This window comes from Polypterus senegalus, chromosome 16 (assembly GCF_016835505.1).
Source record: "Polypterus senegalus isolate Bchr_013 chromosome 16, ASM1683550v1, whole genome shotgun sequence".
In the NCBI taxonomy this organism is placed as follows: Eukaryota; Metazoa; Chordata; class Cladistia; order Polypteriformes; family Polypteridae; genus Polypterus; species Polypterus senegalus.
The window spans coordinates 42,879,081-42,895,053 of NC_053169.1; the positions used below are offsets into that span (position 1 = coordinate 42,879,081).

At 36.6% G+C, this 15,973-nt stretch overlaps 1 protein-coding gene across 3 annotated transcripts in view; it reads right to left on the reverse strand.

Moving 5' to 3' along the window:
* fshr (follicle stimulating hormone receptor) overlaps positions 1-15,973 on the reverse strand; it is a 163,999-nt gene that overhangs the window by 19,244 nt on the left and 128,782 nt on the right. For all 3 annotated transcript variants that reach the window (XM_039738684.1, XM_039738683.1, XM_039738685.1), the window contains 2 exons: positions 10,394-10,462; positions 4,930-5,004 (listed from right to left, as the gene is read on the reverse strand). In XM_039738684.1, coding sequence (XP_039594618.1) covers positions 4,930-5,004; positions 10,394-10,462 — 144 coding nt within the window. The remainder of the gene's footprint in view (positions 1-4,929; positions 5,005-10,393; positions 10,463-15,973) is intronic.

The window sequence follows — 15,973 nt, forward strand, 5'->3', positions numbered from 1 at the left end:
AGGTGTCTGCGAGGTATTTGTGGGACACTTTCACTATCTATTGGAAAATCTGAGATCTTTCCATTCGACCAAGCCTCGATTACCACCAATAATAAATCTCTTTGTCAAGAGTTTACAGCCTTGGCTTAAATGAGGCATAACTACAAAGTTAATTATTGGTTTTTCCCTTAAGGGTGTTTGGTGAGCAACCAAACATTTTATCAACATTTAATTACTAGCAGAAAATACCAATAATGATTCACCAAATAGGCAGACTGCCACTACAATCACATCTCTCATCAGGTATCTCTGCCACTCCTCATGTGAGTACTCACTTTACAGTTTATTGATGAAAACGTTTCTAGAATTCAATCGCTGTGTCCAAGAAGGCTGAATAATGTAAATCATGGGTGTCAAACTCAGATGCTGGTGGGTCACAGTGGTTGCATGTTTTCTTTAATGCAATTTTCTTAATTACTAGGCTATATCAAAAAGTAAAGGTAATTTGCAATGGATAGAAGCTGTCCCAATAAAAAACCTTTAGAATCAATGGCTTATGGGTAGTTCAAACAAGCATAGCACAGTACTCTACTGCTAGTCTAGTTTAAGTGAAGGTCAAATGAACATGGATGCTTGGCTGTGGGATTGCACTGTTGTTGAACAATGCGCTGTAGTGAGATTTCTTTGGGCAGAGGGAGTGAAATTTGCTGAAATTTAACAATGGTGCAATCCTGCAGCATGTGTTCATTTGACCTTGGCTTCAACTAGACCAGGGGTTTCAAACTCATTCCTGGGGACCCACTGTGGTTGCAGGTTTTTGTTCCAACCAGATTCATGATCAGTGACAACAACTGATAACACTGATCTCATTTAATTAGCTGGTATTTTTTTCTCTTATTCTACATTCAGAAAAGCACAGCAGCATGATTTTTACATTTATAACACATTTAGAAATATTTCTGTTTTTGCTATAGATTTAAATATTAACTCTCTTGTTGTATCTTATTAATGACAATTAAAAATGAGTAGAGCAGACACCCTGGCAAATAGCACTGAATAATCAAAGGCTGCAATTACTTTAGCGTCACACCCACTAATTAGTAATTAATGAATTAATTAAACAATTAGAATACCTGAAAAAGGAGAATAAAAATCAATATGAAAATATAGTTAAAAAATACATTATTCCCATATAACTCATTGGTACATTTTAATGTATATATATATATATATATATATATATATATATATATATAGTTAATATTTTTTTACCAAACTTAGTTTTCTAATTTTTATATTGTTCCCAAAACACAGAATTCAGAAATAACAGTTCACTTAATTAGCCCAGGAGTCCAATTAAAAACAGAAGCTGGTTGGAACAAAAACCTGCAGCCACAGTGGGTCCCCAGGATCGAGTTTGGCAAGCACTGAACTAGACTAATGGCAGTGTGCTGTGCTGCATGTATTCGAACTACCCACAAGCCATTGTGCTGTATTAGTGTTAGGGGCAAGGGTAGAGTTAGGCTTAGGGTCAGCTTCTTTTTATTTAATTTTAATTGACTTGCTTTTTAAGGCTGACACTTCTTGTTTCTTTTTCATTCCTAGGCAGCCAAACCATAAATGAGATGCAAAATAAACCAACAGATGATTTGCTGAGCTGGGGGCCTCAGATTCCAATCAATTTAGCTTACATCTGTTTCTTAACAAGAAACCAAGTCTTGTTGGTGCTCTATTTTGCCACACTAGACATTTCCAGAAGTGCTGATTTTGTTTTTTCTGAGGGCACCATCGAAATGGTTTGTGGAGCAGAGCAGATTAGTATTTCTCAGACCTTCATCTTTTTTTCTTTTCTGATATTTTGTTAGAACAGACGTTGTGTTGTGCAAGTGCAAATCAGATTAGGTTGTCATGTGTTGACTCGCTCTGTATTGCATTGTTTGACAGATAATTAAAGAAAAAAGAAACAATTAAGCCTTAAAAGCAAATTATTTAAAATTAAGGCAAAGAAGTCTATTTCATTAACAGTAGTAATTACAGTAGGTACTAATGAAGAAAGACTGGAATGATAACCTGCATTCACTGTGATCCTCCAAAATAAGGACACTAAGAACAATTTAGGAACACCAAATCACCTATGTTTAATCAGTTTAAGGTTTAATAAGTTTAGTACAGATTTTTTAACATTGGCAGAATGGTAGCACAGAACTGTCATTTCTGACTTACAGTGCCAGGGTCTACACGGAATGTGCGTTTTCTCCCCATGTATTTATGGATTGATTGGTGTCAGTGAGTATCAATAAGATTACTCACTCAAAAATGTTATCCTCAGTTTTTTTATTACCATATGCTCAGAAAGTGTGACTCATTGTGCATTAAATAATTGCATCATTGCTTTGTAGAGTTTCAATCTGCTTTATCACACAATGCGTCTTTTTCATTTTAAACTATTTTTCTGTCCTGCGTTCACATAATACACCACAGAAAGTGCAATGGGCAGGAGGTTTCTTGGCTCTTTAAAAAAATGTATTACAAATACAATAGAGTGTAATCAGTATAGTTGTGGTTTATTGTTATTTGTACAAAGTACAATGAAACTCATGTGCTTTTTCACTGCACTGCCACTCATTGTGCATCATATACAACAACACAAAACTCTACCCATGATGGAAGCTGCAAGCAGACCATTTCTTATTTCCAGTAAGTGTTGTAAATGTTGTGGACAAAAATTTCCACTATATTCAAATAAATCATTCTTGGAGTCCAGAAGAAAATGCAGAATGATTCTTTATTTGCACATAGATATGCACAAATGTCTCAGTACATGGAGAGAGCTATCAATAAAACAATTAATTCCCTTTAATACATTCCTATTACCTTTACCTTATCTAATACATCACATCTTCTGACTCTTAATATGCAGAATTCTGTCATCTTAACCAAGCAACTTCAGCCATCAGTAATTTCGTATACATGTTGATTCTTCCATCATTCTAAACATTGCTTCATTAATAGGGGTGTCCTATAGGTTTTCTCAATGATCTCATCACCACTTTATAATAGAGGTGTTTGGACGTTCTCACTAGTTTGTCCTAGCTTTTTAAGATGTTCATTAAACATCTACTTCATTTTAACCTTAGCAACTATCTTGGTGGCTCCTAGTGATAAGGCGAAAGTCTCACGTGACCAAGGTTTAAGCTAGGTTTAGTTAACCCTTTAGTTACCTTCAGTCTTTTTCCTTTTAATAATCCATTGTTACAACTTCATTTATGTATGTGCTTGTATTAAATTGTGAAAATGATAATTTATTCATTAAAAATCTTCATCTTCTTTCAGCTGCTCCCGTTTGGTGTTGCCACAATGGATCATCTTTTTCCATATCTTTCTGTCATCTGCATTTTGTTCTGTTACACCCATCACCTGCATGTCCTCTCTTACCACATCCGTAAACCTTCCCTTAGGCCTTCTTCTTTTCCTCTTACCTGGCAGCTCTATCCTTAGCATCTTTCTCCCAATATACCCAGCATCTCTTCTCTGCACATGTCCAAACCAATGAAATCTCGCCTCTCTGACTTTGTCTCCCAACTGTCCAACTTGAGCTGACCCTCATTTCTAATCCTGTCCTTCCTCGTCACACCCAATGTAAATCTTAGCATCTTTAACTCTGATACCTCCAGTTCTGTCTCCTGCTTTCTGGTCAGTGCCACCGTCTCCAACCCATATAACATAGCTAGTCTCACTACCGTCCTGTAGACCTTCCCTTTCATCTTGCTGATCTTTATTCATTAAAAATATTTTATTTAAATTCTCTAGTAACAAGAATCTCTGATAAAAGTATTAGTTCTAGTTTCTTTTCATTATCATTAGGATTACTCATAAACACGGATGGCATATTTTCAGAAATCAAATCAGCATGAATTTCACTCTGTTGGCTGTTTAAAATAACAACACAGAATGTAAAAGATGAAAAGTAGGCATTGTTTAGGAACAAATAATCATGTGATTTGAGTGTACATTAGTCTGTTATTACAAGCCATGACAGAACATAACCACTAATGAAACCAAATCACAGAAAGAAAAGGATAATAAGCAGAATATAGTTAGACAAAGGGGGTTTATCATAACTGCGCTAACCTTAACCCTAACCCACGACGGCCTTGAGAAAACAGTACCAAGAATCTGTGAAAAAGGTGGGTGGTACATTTTCTTAAATTACAACCTTTTTTCACTTCAAATTGGACACAGTTGATGAGTTTTAGGGCTGTTTTTCAAAATGGGACTTAGTTACCCATTAGCCTCATTATAAAACTCAAGGCCAGGCTAGTTATTTTTTAAACTTATAAAATCTACTTTCTATTTAGAATGCGATTTCATGTGGCAAATTAATATATCTTGGACAATCAAATATATGACATGGGATATGTTATTTGTAACAACCCTGATTTACGTTTTAGGTATTGTAACCATTGCATTGGGTAGATCTTTGTCACTAGTGTACTGGGATTGGTAAAATAATGAATCCTGCAGCCGTTGGTTTATATGAATGCGAGTACTAGATAGGTAGTGGTATTCTGATTCCTATTATCCTGTATTTATCACTTATTTATTGTTATTAATTTTATGCTATTTTATTATTTTTGATTTTTAGTGACTGCATAGTCTGACATTTCTGGTAACTTATACACAAGGTATTAATTGTATTGTGACATGATGTACTATATAGAGTACAACTGGTTATATTTATATATACTGTAGGTTGGTTTATCAGTTTTTGTGGCAAATTAATATATACCATTATTGTGAAGAAAAAACTTCAACCTGAAAAACTCCAAACTTATCCTTTCAGGTATAACATAGACATTATTTTGTACAGTCTATAAACATCATCCCTCTGCTATTATATTAATACAGTAGGATTTTTAAAATTACTGTATGTATAAAAATTTTACACACAGAACGAGAGGACCATCTGCTCCAAGAAAAGCGTCTTTGTGGATTTTCGTAAGATGATGATTTCCCATAAGAACTCTGCCAAAAAAAAAGAAAAAAAATATATAAAACATTTTGTGTATCAATACTATTAACATCAACGGTCAGGAAAGAGGAAATTAAATAACATTTATTTCTAAATATGATCAAATTACTGTCATAAGAGGCACCTATTTTATTCTATTTTTTCACTATTTATAGTTGTTAACCTTTAGTTATCCCTGCTTCTCAGTTACATGGATAGGCATTCAATTTTCACCCACTGCCCGCATGGAAATTGTAGGTTCACTTGCAGGTGTTTTTCTTTTATGCTGGTGTCATCCTCATATCAACGACTTAGAAGTTACATTACTCTATATTGGCCCGGTGTGGACGAGTGCAGGTCTATGCTCGAATGTGCTCTGCAATAGGCCAACATCATATCCGATATGGTTTGGGTCTCCAACACTTCAGCTGGAATTGGATGCTGGGAGAGCTCCTACTTCAGACAAAGTAAGGAGGATGTGAGGAGTCATTTTTTTTAGTCATCTTCTGTTTAAAGTCATTTTGTCCCTGGATTTCCTATTGGTTCTTTGTTTTCTCTGTGCATATCAGGATCTACAGAACTGTTCCTAAAGATGTTCTTCAGGACAATACAATAGAAATAATATTTTCCCATATTTATCAAGCATCTCAGAATTATTCCTATGAATTTCAGAAAAGGTCTAACTAGGACAAGAATTTGGCATAACCCTAAATGGGACATGAGAAGCAGTTATGAAGTCCTACATACTCCCAGCGAGGAGTAGGAGTTCACATTTGAGAATGAAAGCTGTCATGATTTGAACCACAAAATGTCATTTATGAAGGTGTTTTGTAGTTTCCTTGGAAATCACAATGAAATTTTTTGGTTTTCCAATACTAGTGCTAAAGGCTTCATAAGAAAAATTACAATAATAATAATATTCAAAGTAGTCAAAGAAGAAGTAGAAGATGAAGCAAAACATAAAGTAGGATATTACTCCAAGTTGCACATAATTGTCGCCACAACAACATTAAAAATAATACTGTAGTAGTCAACATATTACCCCAAAGATAGGCCTAGTCTGGATGGGTGATTGACAACAAAATGTCATACAGGTAGGCTGAACTTTGCATTTCAGTAACCCCTAAAACATTTGTGTTACACTTTACGAGGCCAGGAAGGTTCAAAAAGGAAGGTGGAGACTCCCGGGGCACTGAAGAAACAGAGCCTCGCAGAAGATAAGAGGAGATCATGATGAGACTCTGGAAGATAATCAGCAATATGGGAACAGTGAATACAACTTTTACTTTACAAGGCATTTCCTGTGGCTGTATCAGTGGGAAGGTGATCCTTCTGAACGTACAGCTATGAATCAGTCATTGTTAAATAAACACTCCTGTTATCAGGCTTAACTGTTGCTAAGTGTGCGCCTTAGTCTTTCCATCTTGGTGTTCATCACAATACAGTTTGCCTCCATGACCACCAAGGTGTTGACACTGCGATATCATTTGCAAATCCCACCTGGTTGCTCATTCACAATAATCTTTATGTGCGTGTTGATAATCACACCAGCTTCTGAAAGAAAACCACCAATTTGCATAAATGCAGCTTGCTTTATCATTATCTCATATGCAGTAGTGGGAAATTGTATAAATATGTATATTACCTCACACAGATTATAGCAAGTTAGGACAGCTCACAAGCTCTCCTAAATCCTAGTAAAGTTAGGAGTAGTTTCCTAAATTAGGAAAATTGATGAAATGCTATTACTCAAACCCCTAAGAGTAGTACTAAATTTTTGGCACTCTAAGATTTTTGGGTTGTTTTCCTATTCTTTAGACTCTTGATAATTACAAGCACTGATCTATTTTGGGATTTATCAAACACATTCACAATCACTGTGAGAGTGCTGTACTATCACTATATTTACAAGGCTCATTCATGGATCCATTTGTTTTTTTTTTGTGAGTCATGTGTGTTTATCTTTATAAATACTTCATCGATTCTTACTCATTCCTGTTTATTATTTCATTACATTTTTGTCTTCTTGTGACCAGCATTTGTTTTGACCTCTGTGGGAGGTTTGTGTGGTCCAGACCGGGCTATAGGTGTTCCCCTTCTTTCTATCATGAAATATATTACAGCATGTCGCTGTATGAATCAGTGGTTGGCAGACAAGATTTTGGCGTAACTACAATTGTAAATTTGTAAACCCTGGAAGAACTGACAGGCTGTTTGCAGGCTCACACAGGCGTACACCCACACTTACTCACACTGGGGCCAAAAACCAACATTTTACAATATACATATTGAATACACATACACTTGAAATTATTCTACCGAGATTCATAGCTGAACAAGCTCCAATACATACTTACAGTAATACAAGTAGATTTTTAAATGATTATAATGAACAAAGATTTTGCTTCCTGAACACTTTTGGGTATATCTCATGGATTTTGGCCTGCTTTTCATAATAATTTTCCTGTGATGTAGCATTTTATTGCAATTGCATGTTTTTTTCTGATTTCCTCTCATGTTATAAGTTGTACATGCCACATGGGCTGGACGGGCATCCCAGCCAGAATAGGGTATGGTTCTTAACCCAGATGGATGCTTGCATCAAGCAAATAGGCATCCCGGCCAGGGAGGAGAACTGGATCAGACCCGGAAGGAAGGACCAGAAGGGATGGATGACAGACCATCAGAAAGGGAAGATGTCGCTGGGTTTTTTTTACTCCCCCAGTACTCTAGGTGGCAGTGGCACTGGATATTGGTTCCCAGTGGGAAGCCAGCAGATGTAGTCTGGCAGAGCAGCACTGCTGGGGACACTGGGTGCCACAAGAGGGAGCTGTAGGGAGACAAGCTCCCTGCTGTAATGGAGTTTCATATGACCCAGAAGTATTTCCATCGCACAGTGGCCCTGGCACCAGATGTACTCCCGGGTCTTTAATAAAAGGGACCGCACTCCCTTACCCAGGCGAGTCAGAGATGGGAGGAAGGAAGGCCACACTCAAATGGAGGAGGGCAGTGCAGTGGTGAGAGGAGAGGAGAGTGAAAAAAAGGGAACCTGTGAATCTGTTTTGTGTTGTTGCAACAATGTGGAGGTATTTGGATGAATAAACCATCCATTATTTGAACCCAGGACTGTGTTTGTGTGTTTGTGTTGGGGTTTGGGACTGGCTGATGCCCAGGGGTCATTCACAAAATATACATATACAGTACAACATCTAGAGCTGGGACATCTGTGGTGATCTAAAAGTAGTGGAACTGCTCCTAGGAATGTGGAATATACAGAGTCCTGTTGTTTCATTTATGAATGGGACAGCCATGCTAAAGAATCTCATTGCATTAAAAAGAGCTGGCTGTTCCATAAGAATTTGACTCCTGGTCAGAAAAGTGTAGCACATAAACCACTTGTTGACCCAACTAAGATGTTTTTCCTTCTCTTCATATAAAACTTGAACTGATAAAAAAAAATTGTGAAAGTGATGAACAAGACAGGTAAAGGATTTTAATATTTAAGACTGATGTTTCTTTAAATAACTGATGCTAAGAATAATGAGGGTATTTATGTCTGTCCACAAGTAAGACATGTCATCTATGACAAGTACTTCAAACATCTGCTAATGGGGCTAGAGAAAATCACGTTAGGCATTCAGGAATGTTGCTGAGAATTTTCATGGTAGCAACTTAGCACCAAAGAACCTCCAGCTGATTAACAACATGTTTGAAGCATGTAAAACCGTGATGAGCACCATGTTGGTAACAATTTATTTTCTGACCTCACACTTAGAATTTCTTTTCTGCTAATATTGATGCAGTCAGTGATGATCACAGTGACAGGTTTCACCTGGACAGTGCAATTAAGAAAAAGTGAGACCAGGGCTATTGGAATCCATCAGTGCTGGCTGACTATTATTGGTAAACACTGAAATGAGAAGTATTAGATGACAAATACAAATGAAAATCGGCAGCAAAGCATTTTTAGATGAGCTAATACAATGTCTTAGAGAAGAATATGACAGACAAAATTTAATAAATTAATTAAATAAGTAAGAAAAAACATATTCCATGACATATTTACCTATTCAATGCTTACATCTTATATCGTTTTTCTTATTGTCACATTTCACCATACTTATCTGTGCTTTTATTTTTTATTTGTTTAATTCTGTCCATTATATTCCTCCATACACAGCACAAAATACAGCTTGAATTTAAAACTGCTATATTCACTCATCAAAGCTGAGAGGGCGGGCTCTAGCGAGTGCTGTTTTTTGATTGGTGAATCATCTGCAAAGTGGATGAATGTGCTTTGCTTGACTTGGGAATCCTGTGGCATGGTCAGAGTTTTGAGTGTGCATGTCAACTACAAGTGCAAGAAAGAGTTGCGAGGAATTCTTGTGCAAAGCGATGACTCTAATTCTGTAAACTCCAAATTCATCAATAGGAATCTGCATCTGAAGTGTCTGCTGTAAAAGTAGTACTTGATGGCTGAAGGTTTAAGTCTGGTGTTCCAACAATTCACCAATTAAAACAAAGCACTTGCTAGAGCCCGCCCTCTCAGCTTTGACGAGTGAAAATGCAAGCTGTATTTCATATTGTGAGTGGTGTCATTAGCATAAAAAAGAAGTAACTAAATAAATACATAAGCTACAAAAATATATATATTGACCTACAAAAATATATTTTGAGACATATTTAATTATTTAGGGTGGTGCAGTGGTAGCGCTGCTGCCTCGCAGTTAGGAGACCCAGGTTCGCTTCCCGCGTCCTCCCTGTGTGGAGTTTGCATGTTCTTCCCGTGTCTGCGTGGGTGTCCTCCAGTTTCCTCCCACAGTCAGACATGCAGGTTAGGTGCATTGGCGATCCTAAATTGTCGCTAGTCTGTGCTTGGTGTGTGGGTGTGTGTGTGTGTGCCTGCAGTGGGCTGGCGCCCTGCCCGGGATTTGTTCCCTGCCTTGCGCCCTGTGCTAGCTGGGATTGGCTCCAGCAGACCCCTGTGACCCTGTAGTTAGGATATAGTGGGTTGGATAATGCATGGATAGATTTAATTATTTATACTGACATTTCTTGTTTTTAATATTTTTATTATGATATTTCACAATACTTTTATTTATTTTTTTATTTAATTTTACCTGAAATATTTCTCCATAATGTCTCAGCATCATTAAGAAATTAAAAATGCTGAACTCAATAAAAATTCATTGCATATTTCTCCAAATTCCTGCATGATACACTCAATATGTAATTATGTCTGTGTTAATCTTGAAGTTCTCATAATCACAAAAAAAAAATTTGTAAGCAAAATTTAAAAACAAAACGTTTTGTCCAATGTTATTAGTAGATATATAGTAACTGTGACTTAATCCTGCATCATTTAGCATCAGGGTAACTGTCATGATATTTAAAGTAACTTACAATTTTTCCACTTCTGTGCCATTAAATGCATATCTTTCTATTTCTCTTATCCCATTCTTTGGCAGTCTTCTGTAGTTAAACACAAAACAAAAACAGGTCATAATTAAAATCTTATCAAAAAGTAATCCCAAACTTTTAAATTTGTGAAACAATTTTCCATCTCATGTTGCATTAAGTAGTTTGAAGATAGATTAAAGGATGGATGGATTTTATTGACCTTTTCATTTATTAAACTGGTTCACCACTTCTCTGAAGCAACTGATTAACAACATTTGATCACACACACTACAGTATAAATCTGCACCTGCTTTTAAATATGTTAAATTGGCTACAAGCAGTATCTGCTTCAGGCAAGGGCAATGCCATTTTTAGGTAGCATCTGACAATCATTACCATCACTTTTTTGAACGCCAAAAGATTGCCACACATGTATGCACTGCATGTATCAGTTAGATGAAGGCAAAGCGAGATAAAGCCTCAAGTACACAAAGAGATAGAGTGTAAAATAAGTTACACAAGTAACAACTAATTAGTTCCTGTGTGGCTGCCTAGCAGCACTGACTACTAAAACAGCAATCATCTTTGAGGATAACATTCATGTCCTCAATCATACCAGGCCAATTTATAATCACCAAACAATCTAACCTACAAGTCTTTGAAGTATAGGACAAAAGCTCCTCAAACACTTCAAGAATTCCAAAGTGCACTGCATATCATTGTTAGCTTTGTCTTTGTCCAGAGACACTGCCTCATATTTGTTTAAGATGGTCTTGTACTATATGACATTAACTGCAATTAGCAATCATAGCCTTCATTCCCATAATCTTAGCAAGTCATAAAAGATTGAAGCACACCAGTGACCACCAGTCAAATACTGTGAACTTTCCAGCTCCACTGTTATAATGGTCTGTGCTTAGCCACCATCGATTCATCCATTTTCTGTCACTTATCAAGGTATGGGTTGTGGAAACAGCAGTTTAAGCAAAAATGCCAAGATATCGCTATTCCCCACTACCTCTTCCAACTCCTCCAGGAGGAATACTGAGGTGTTCCCAGGTATAATCTCTCCAGCATGTCATGAGTCTGCCATGATGTCTCCTCCTGGTTCAACATGCTTCCAGGCACCCTAGTCAATTGACTGAACCACCTCAAATGGCTTTTTTTGATGTGAACAAGCAGTGACCCTTCTTTGGTCCTCTCAAATATCTGCACTTCTCACCCAATTACTAAGGCTGAGCCCAGACACTCTGCCAAGAAAACTCATTCCTGCTGCTTGTATCCACAGCTCATGACCAGAGGTGAGGGAAAGAACATAGATTGACCAGTAAATTGAACCATTCATCTCATCTCCCTTTCCACCACAACTGACTGTTACAACGTTCGCATGATTGCGGACACTGCTGCAATCCGTCTGTCAATGTCCCATTCATATCCTCTGCCACTTACGAACAAGATCCTTAGATACTTAAACTACTCCACTTGAGGCAACACCTCATCCACGACCCAGGGAGGGCACTCAACTCTTTTTTGGCAGAGAACCATGACCTTGCATTTAAAGGTGCTGATCCACAACTCAAATGCATCACATTCAGGTGCCAACCACCCCATTCCATGTAAAAGGTCACATCCTGATGAAGGCAAGTGGAACACATCATCCACAAAAAGGAAAGATTTGATCTTGAGGCTGCCAAAGTGGACACCTACCACTCCTTGACTGCACCTCGAAATTCTGTCAATAAAAGTTATAAACAATATTGGCTTGTGTGCTTAGCCACAACAAATTTAAACAAAATAAGTGTTTTGCCATATAGGTGAGCTTCTGTGGATGCAAGAATTGATAACAAATTAACGCTCATCCAGAATTACAATGCATACAATAGGAGCAGAAAGATAGAAGAAAATTGGGTGCTTTGCAAGTGAAGCTTATCTGTCTGATGTCTTGAGTTCCTCATACTACAAGAGAATGTATAAAGGGAAAAGATGGCCTGAGACTATGTTTAAATCTACCATACATGCAAACATTTATATGCTTGAAATTTTGACTCTTCAATGTACTTAAGAAGAATTTGAAGACTGTCTTGTTTGATGAATTTCTGTGTAACTCAGTGGTCTCATACTCCAGTCATGGAGGGCTGCAGTGGCTGCAGGTTTTCATTCTAACTCTTTCTTTTTTTAAATGTTATTGATTTTATTATAATCATTCCATACAAATAGATCAATTTTTACCAAAAAAAAAATTGGCTTGAAAACAAATCAACCTCCACCCCTGAGAAAGAGAGCATGGCCAATGGACTAAAACTTAAAAATAGTAAAAATTAATAAATTGATGAGTTTATTAGGCGGATACAGATACATGGAGAAAAAAAAGAAATGGGAGAGAATCTACTTCCTCAGTGCTTTAAGAGCTTATTCTAAAATATTATTGATTAGATCCTGCCAGGTTTTGAAAAAGTCATGCACAGATCTTCTAAGTGAGAATTAGATTTTTTCCAATTTCAAATAATATAAAACATCAGTTACTCACTGACTTAAAAGAGGAGAGTTAGGATTTTTCCTGTTTAGCAAAATAAGTCTGAGTGCCAATAGTGTAGTAAAGGCAATCACAGTTTGTTTGTCCTTCTCCACTTTAAGTCCATCTGGAAGAACACCAAACACAGCTGTTAGTGGATTATGGGATTGTGTTATTAGGGATTGTGACACCAAGGCTATCTGAAAGGCACTTAAAAAGTTTTGTCCAGAATGATGTTAATTTGGTGCAGGGTCAAAACATGTGAAGCTAGAGCTTGACTGCAGCATTCACAGGTAGGATCTTGCCCTGGAAACATTTTGGATAATTTTAAGTGAGACAGATGTGCTTGATATATTATTTTGAGTTGAATAATTGTATGCTTTGCGCATATGGAGCTTAAATGAATTCTCTGCATTGCTACCTTCCACTCCATTTCTGATATGTTGAGTGAGAGATCTTTTTCCCATTGTCCTCTTGGATCTTTGAAAGGGAGGGACTGTAAAATATTTTTATATATTGCAGAAATGCTGTCTGAGCCCTCAAGACTGAGCAATATTTTTTCCAGCATAGAGGAAGGTGGGAGATAGGGAAAATTGGACAGGTTCTGTTTGACAAAGTTTCTGATTTGAAGATAGTGAAAGAAATGTGTTGCTGGAAAATTTAATTTGGAATGTAATTGTTCATAGGATGCAAAGATGTTGTCTATATAAAGATCTCTAAGCAATTTAATCCCAAATGTTTTCCAGATATTAAAGACGGCATATGTTTGCTAGGGTTGAAAAAGAAGATTCTCATGCTGAGGTGCCATGGATAAAAGATTCTCCATCTTAAAATGCTTTCTACTGTACATTGGTTCCATATTCTGAGTGAGTGAAGCACAATTGGGTTATTAGTATATTGGCGATAACTTGCATTTATTGGGGCACAAAGCAGGGAATATAGAGAAGTACGCAGGAATTTATTTCTGTTGCGGACCAAGCCTGTGTATGGTTGTCTATTTGTGTCCAGGTTTTTATAGCTTGTATATTTGCTGCCCAGTAATAAAACTGAAAGGTAGGTAGAGCCATGCCACCTTCTGTCTTAGGTCTTTGTAGAGTCGCTCTTTGGATACGTGGATGTTTTAAGTTCCAAATAAATGACGTTATGGTTGAATCTAATTGCTTAAAGAATGATTTATTGATGTATATTAGAATGTTTTGAAATAAAAAAAGAAGGTTAGGAAGAATATTCTTCTTAATAACTTTAATTCTTCCAGCTAGAGTGAGATGGGGGGTTGATCATCTATGCAAGTCTTGCTTAATTTTTTACATACACATGGCAAAATTTTGTTGATAAAAAAGGTTTATGTTTACTTGTAATATTTACCCCAAGTTATTTAATCTGATCTGCAATAATAGAAGGGAAGGTGTCCAATCTAATATTGTATGCTTGAGATTACACTGGAAAGAGTACACTTTTATTCAAATTAATTGTGAGACCAGATATCTTTTTAAATTCTGTTAGAGCTGTTAAGACTGCAGGCACATTATTTTGTAGGTCTAATATATACAAAACCATATCATCTGCATATAGAGAAATTTCTGTTCCAGTCCTTCTCTGATAATCCCTTTTATCTGATAAGCATTTTGACAGTGAACTGCTAGTGGTTCAATGGCGATTGCAAATAGCAGTGGTGACAAGGGGCATCCTTGTCTGGTACCACATTCTAGTTTAAAGTAGTCTGAGCAAATATTAATACAAACTGAAGCTTCTGGATTGATATACAGTAGTTTGATCCATGCACAAATATTCGGGCCAAACCCAAATTTCGCTAATGTAGTGAAAAGGTAGTTCCATTCAATCATATCAAATGCTTTATCTGCATCCAACGATAATAATAACTCTGGGGTGTTTGACTTTGCAGATGAATATATTACATTAAACAAGCATCGGAGATTGGAAGCTAAGTGTCGGCCTTTAATAAATCCACTTTGATCTTGTGATATTACCGAAGGCAGCACTTTCTCCATCCTTCTAGCTAGGACTTTGGAAAGAATCTCAACATCATTATTCAGAAATGAAATTGGTCTGTATGATGAACTTTGTAATAAGTCCTTGTTTTGTTTAGGAAAGACGATGATTAATGCTTGGCAAAGAGTTTGAGGTGGAATTTGATTGTCTCTAGCTTCTGTAAATGTTGCTAATAAGAGGGGAGCTAGCTGAGTGGAGAATTTCTTATAAAATTCGACAGGGTAGCCATCCGGTCCTGCTGCTTTCCTGCTCTGAAGTGACTTTATAGCATCTAGTAATTCTGATAGCTCCAGAGGTTTATCCAATTCCTCTGCAATAAAAGTATCTATTTGTGGTATCTGTTATGTATCCAGAAATGCATTAGATTGTGTTTTGTCTTCTTTGAAATCAGTAGAATATAAGGATTTATAGTAGTCTGTAAATGTGTGCATTATATTTTTATGGTCAATGATTTTATCTTCATTTGTGTTGATGATTGCTGGGATTGTATTGAGAACTTCTTGCTTGTGGATTTGTTGAGCTAAAAGCTTATTAGCTTTCTCTTCATGTTCATAGTAATAATGTCTTGGTTTAAAAATAAGTTGTTCAGTTTCTTTGTTTGTTAAGAGGTTTAGCTCTGAATGCAGAGCCTGTCTTTTCCTATGAAGAGCTTCACTTGGACACCTGGAATGTTCTTGATCTATTCTAGTAATTTTGCTGGTTAGCTCTGATACCTTCTTGGTTTTATAATTTATTTCTGTGCGAAAGATATGAAATAATCTGTCCTCTTAAGAAGGCCTTTAGAGTTTCCCAGAGTATTCCTGCAGAGACCTCTGAGGATGTATTTGTCTCTAGGAAGAAACTGGTTTGTTTTGATATAAATTCTGTACAGTTCTCATCTGCTAATAAAAGTGGGTTAAGATGCCATTTGTAAGATGAGTATGTGGGGCATAATGATTTCATCTCCAAGATCAGAGGGGTATGGTCAGAAATAACAATAGCATCATACTTGCATGATTTAATCGCAGGAAAGAAATAATTATCTATAAAGAAATAATCAATTCTTGAGTAACAATGATGCA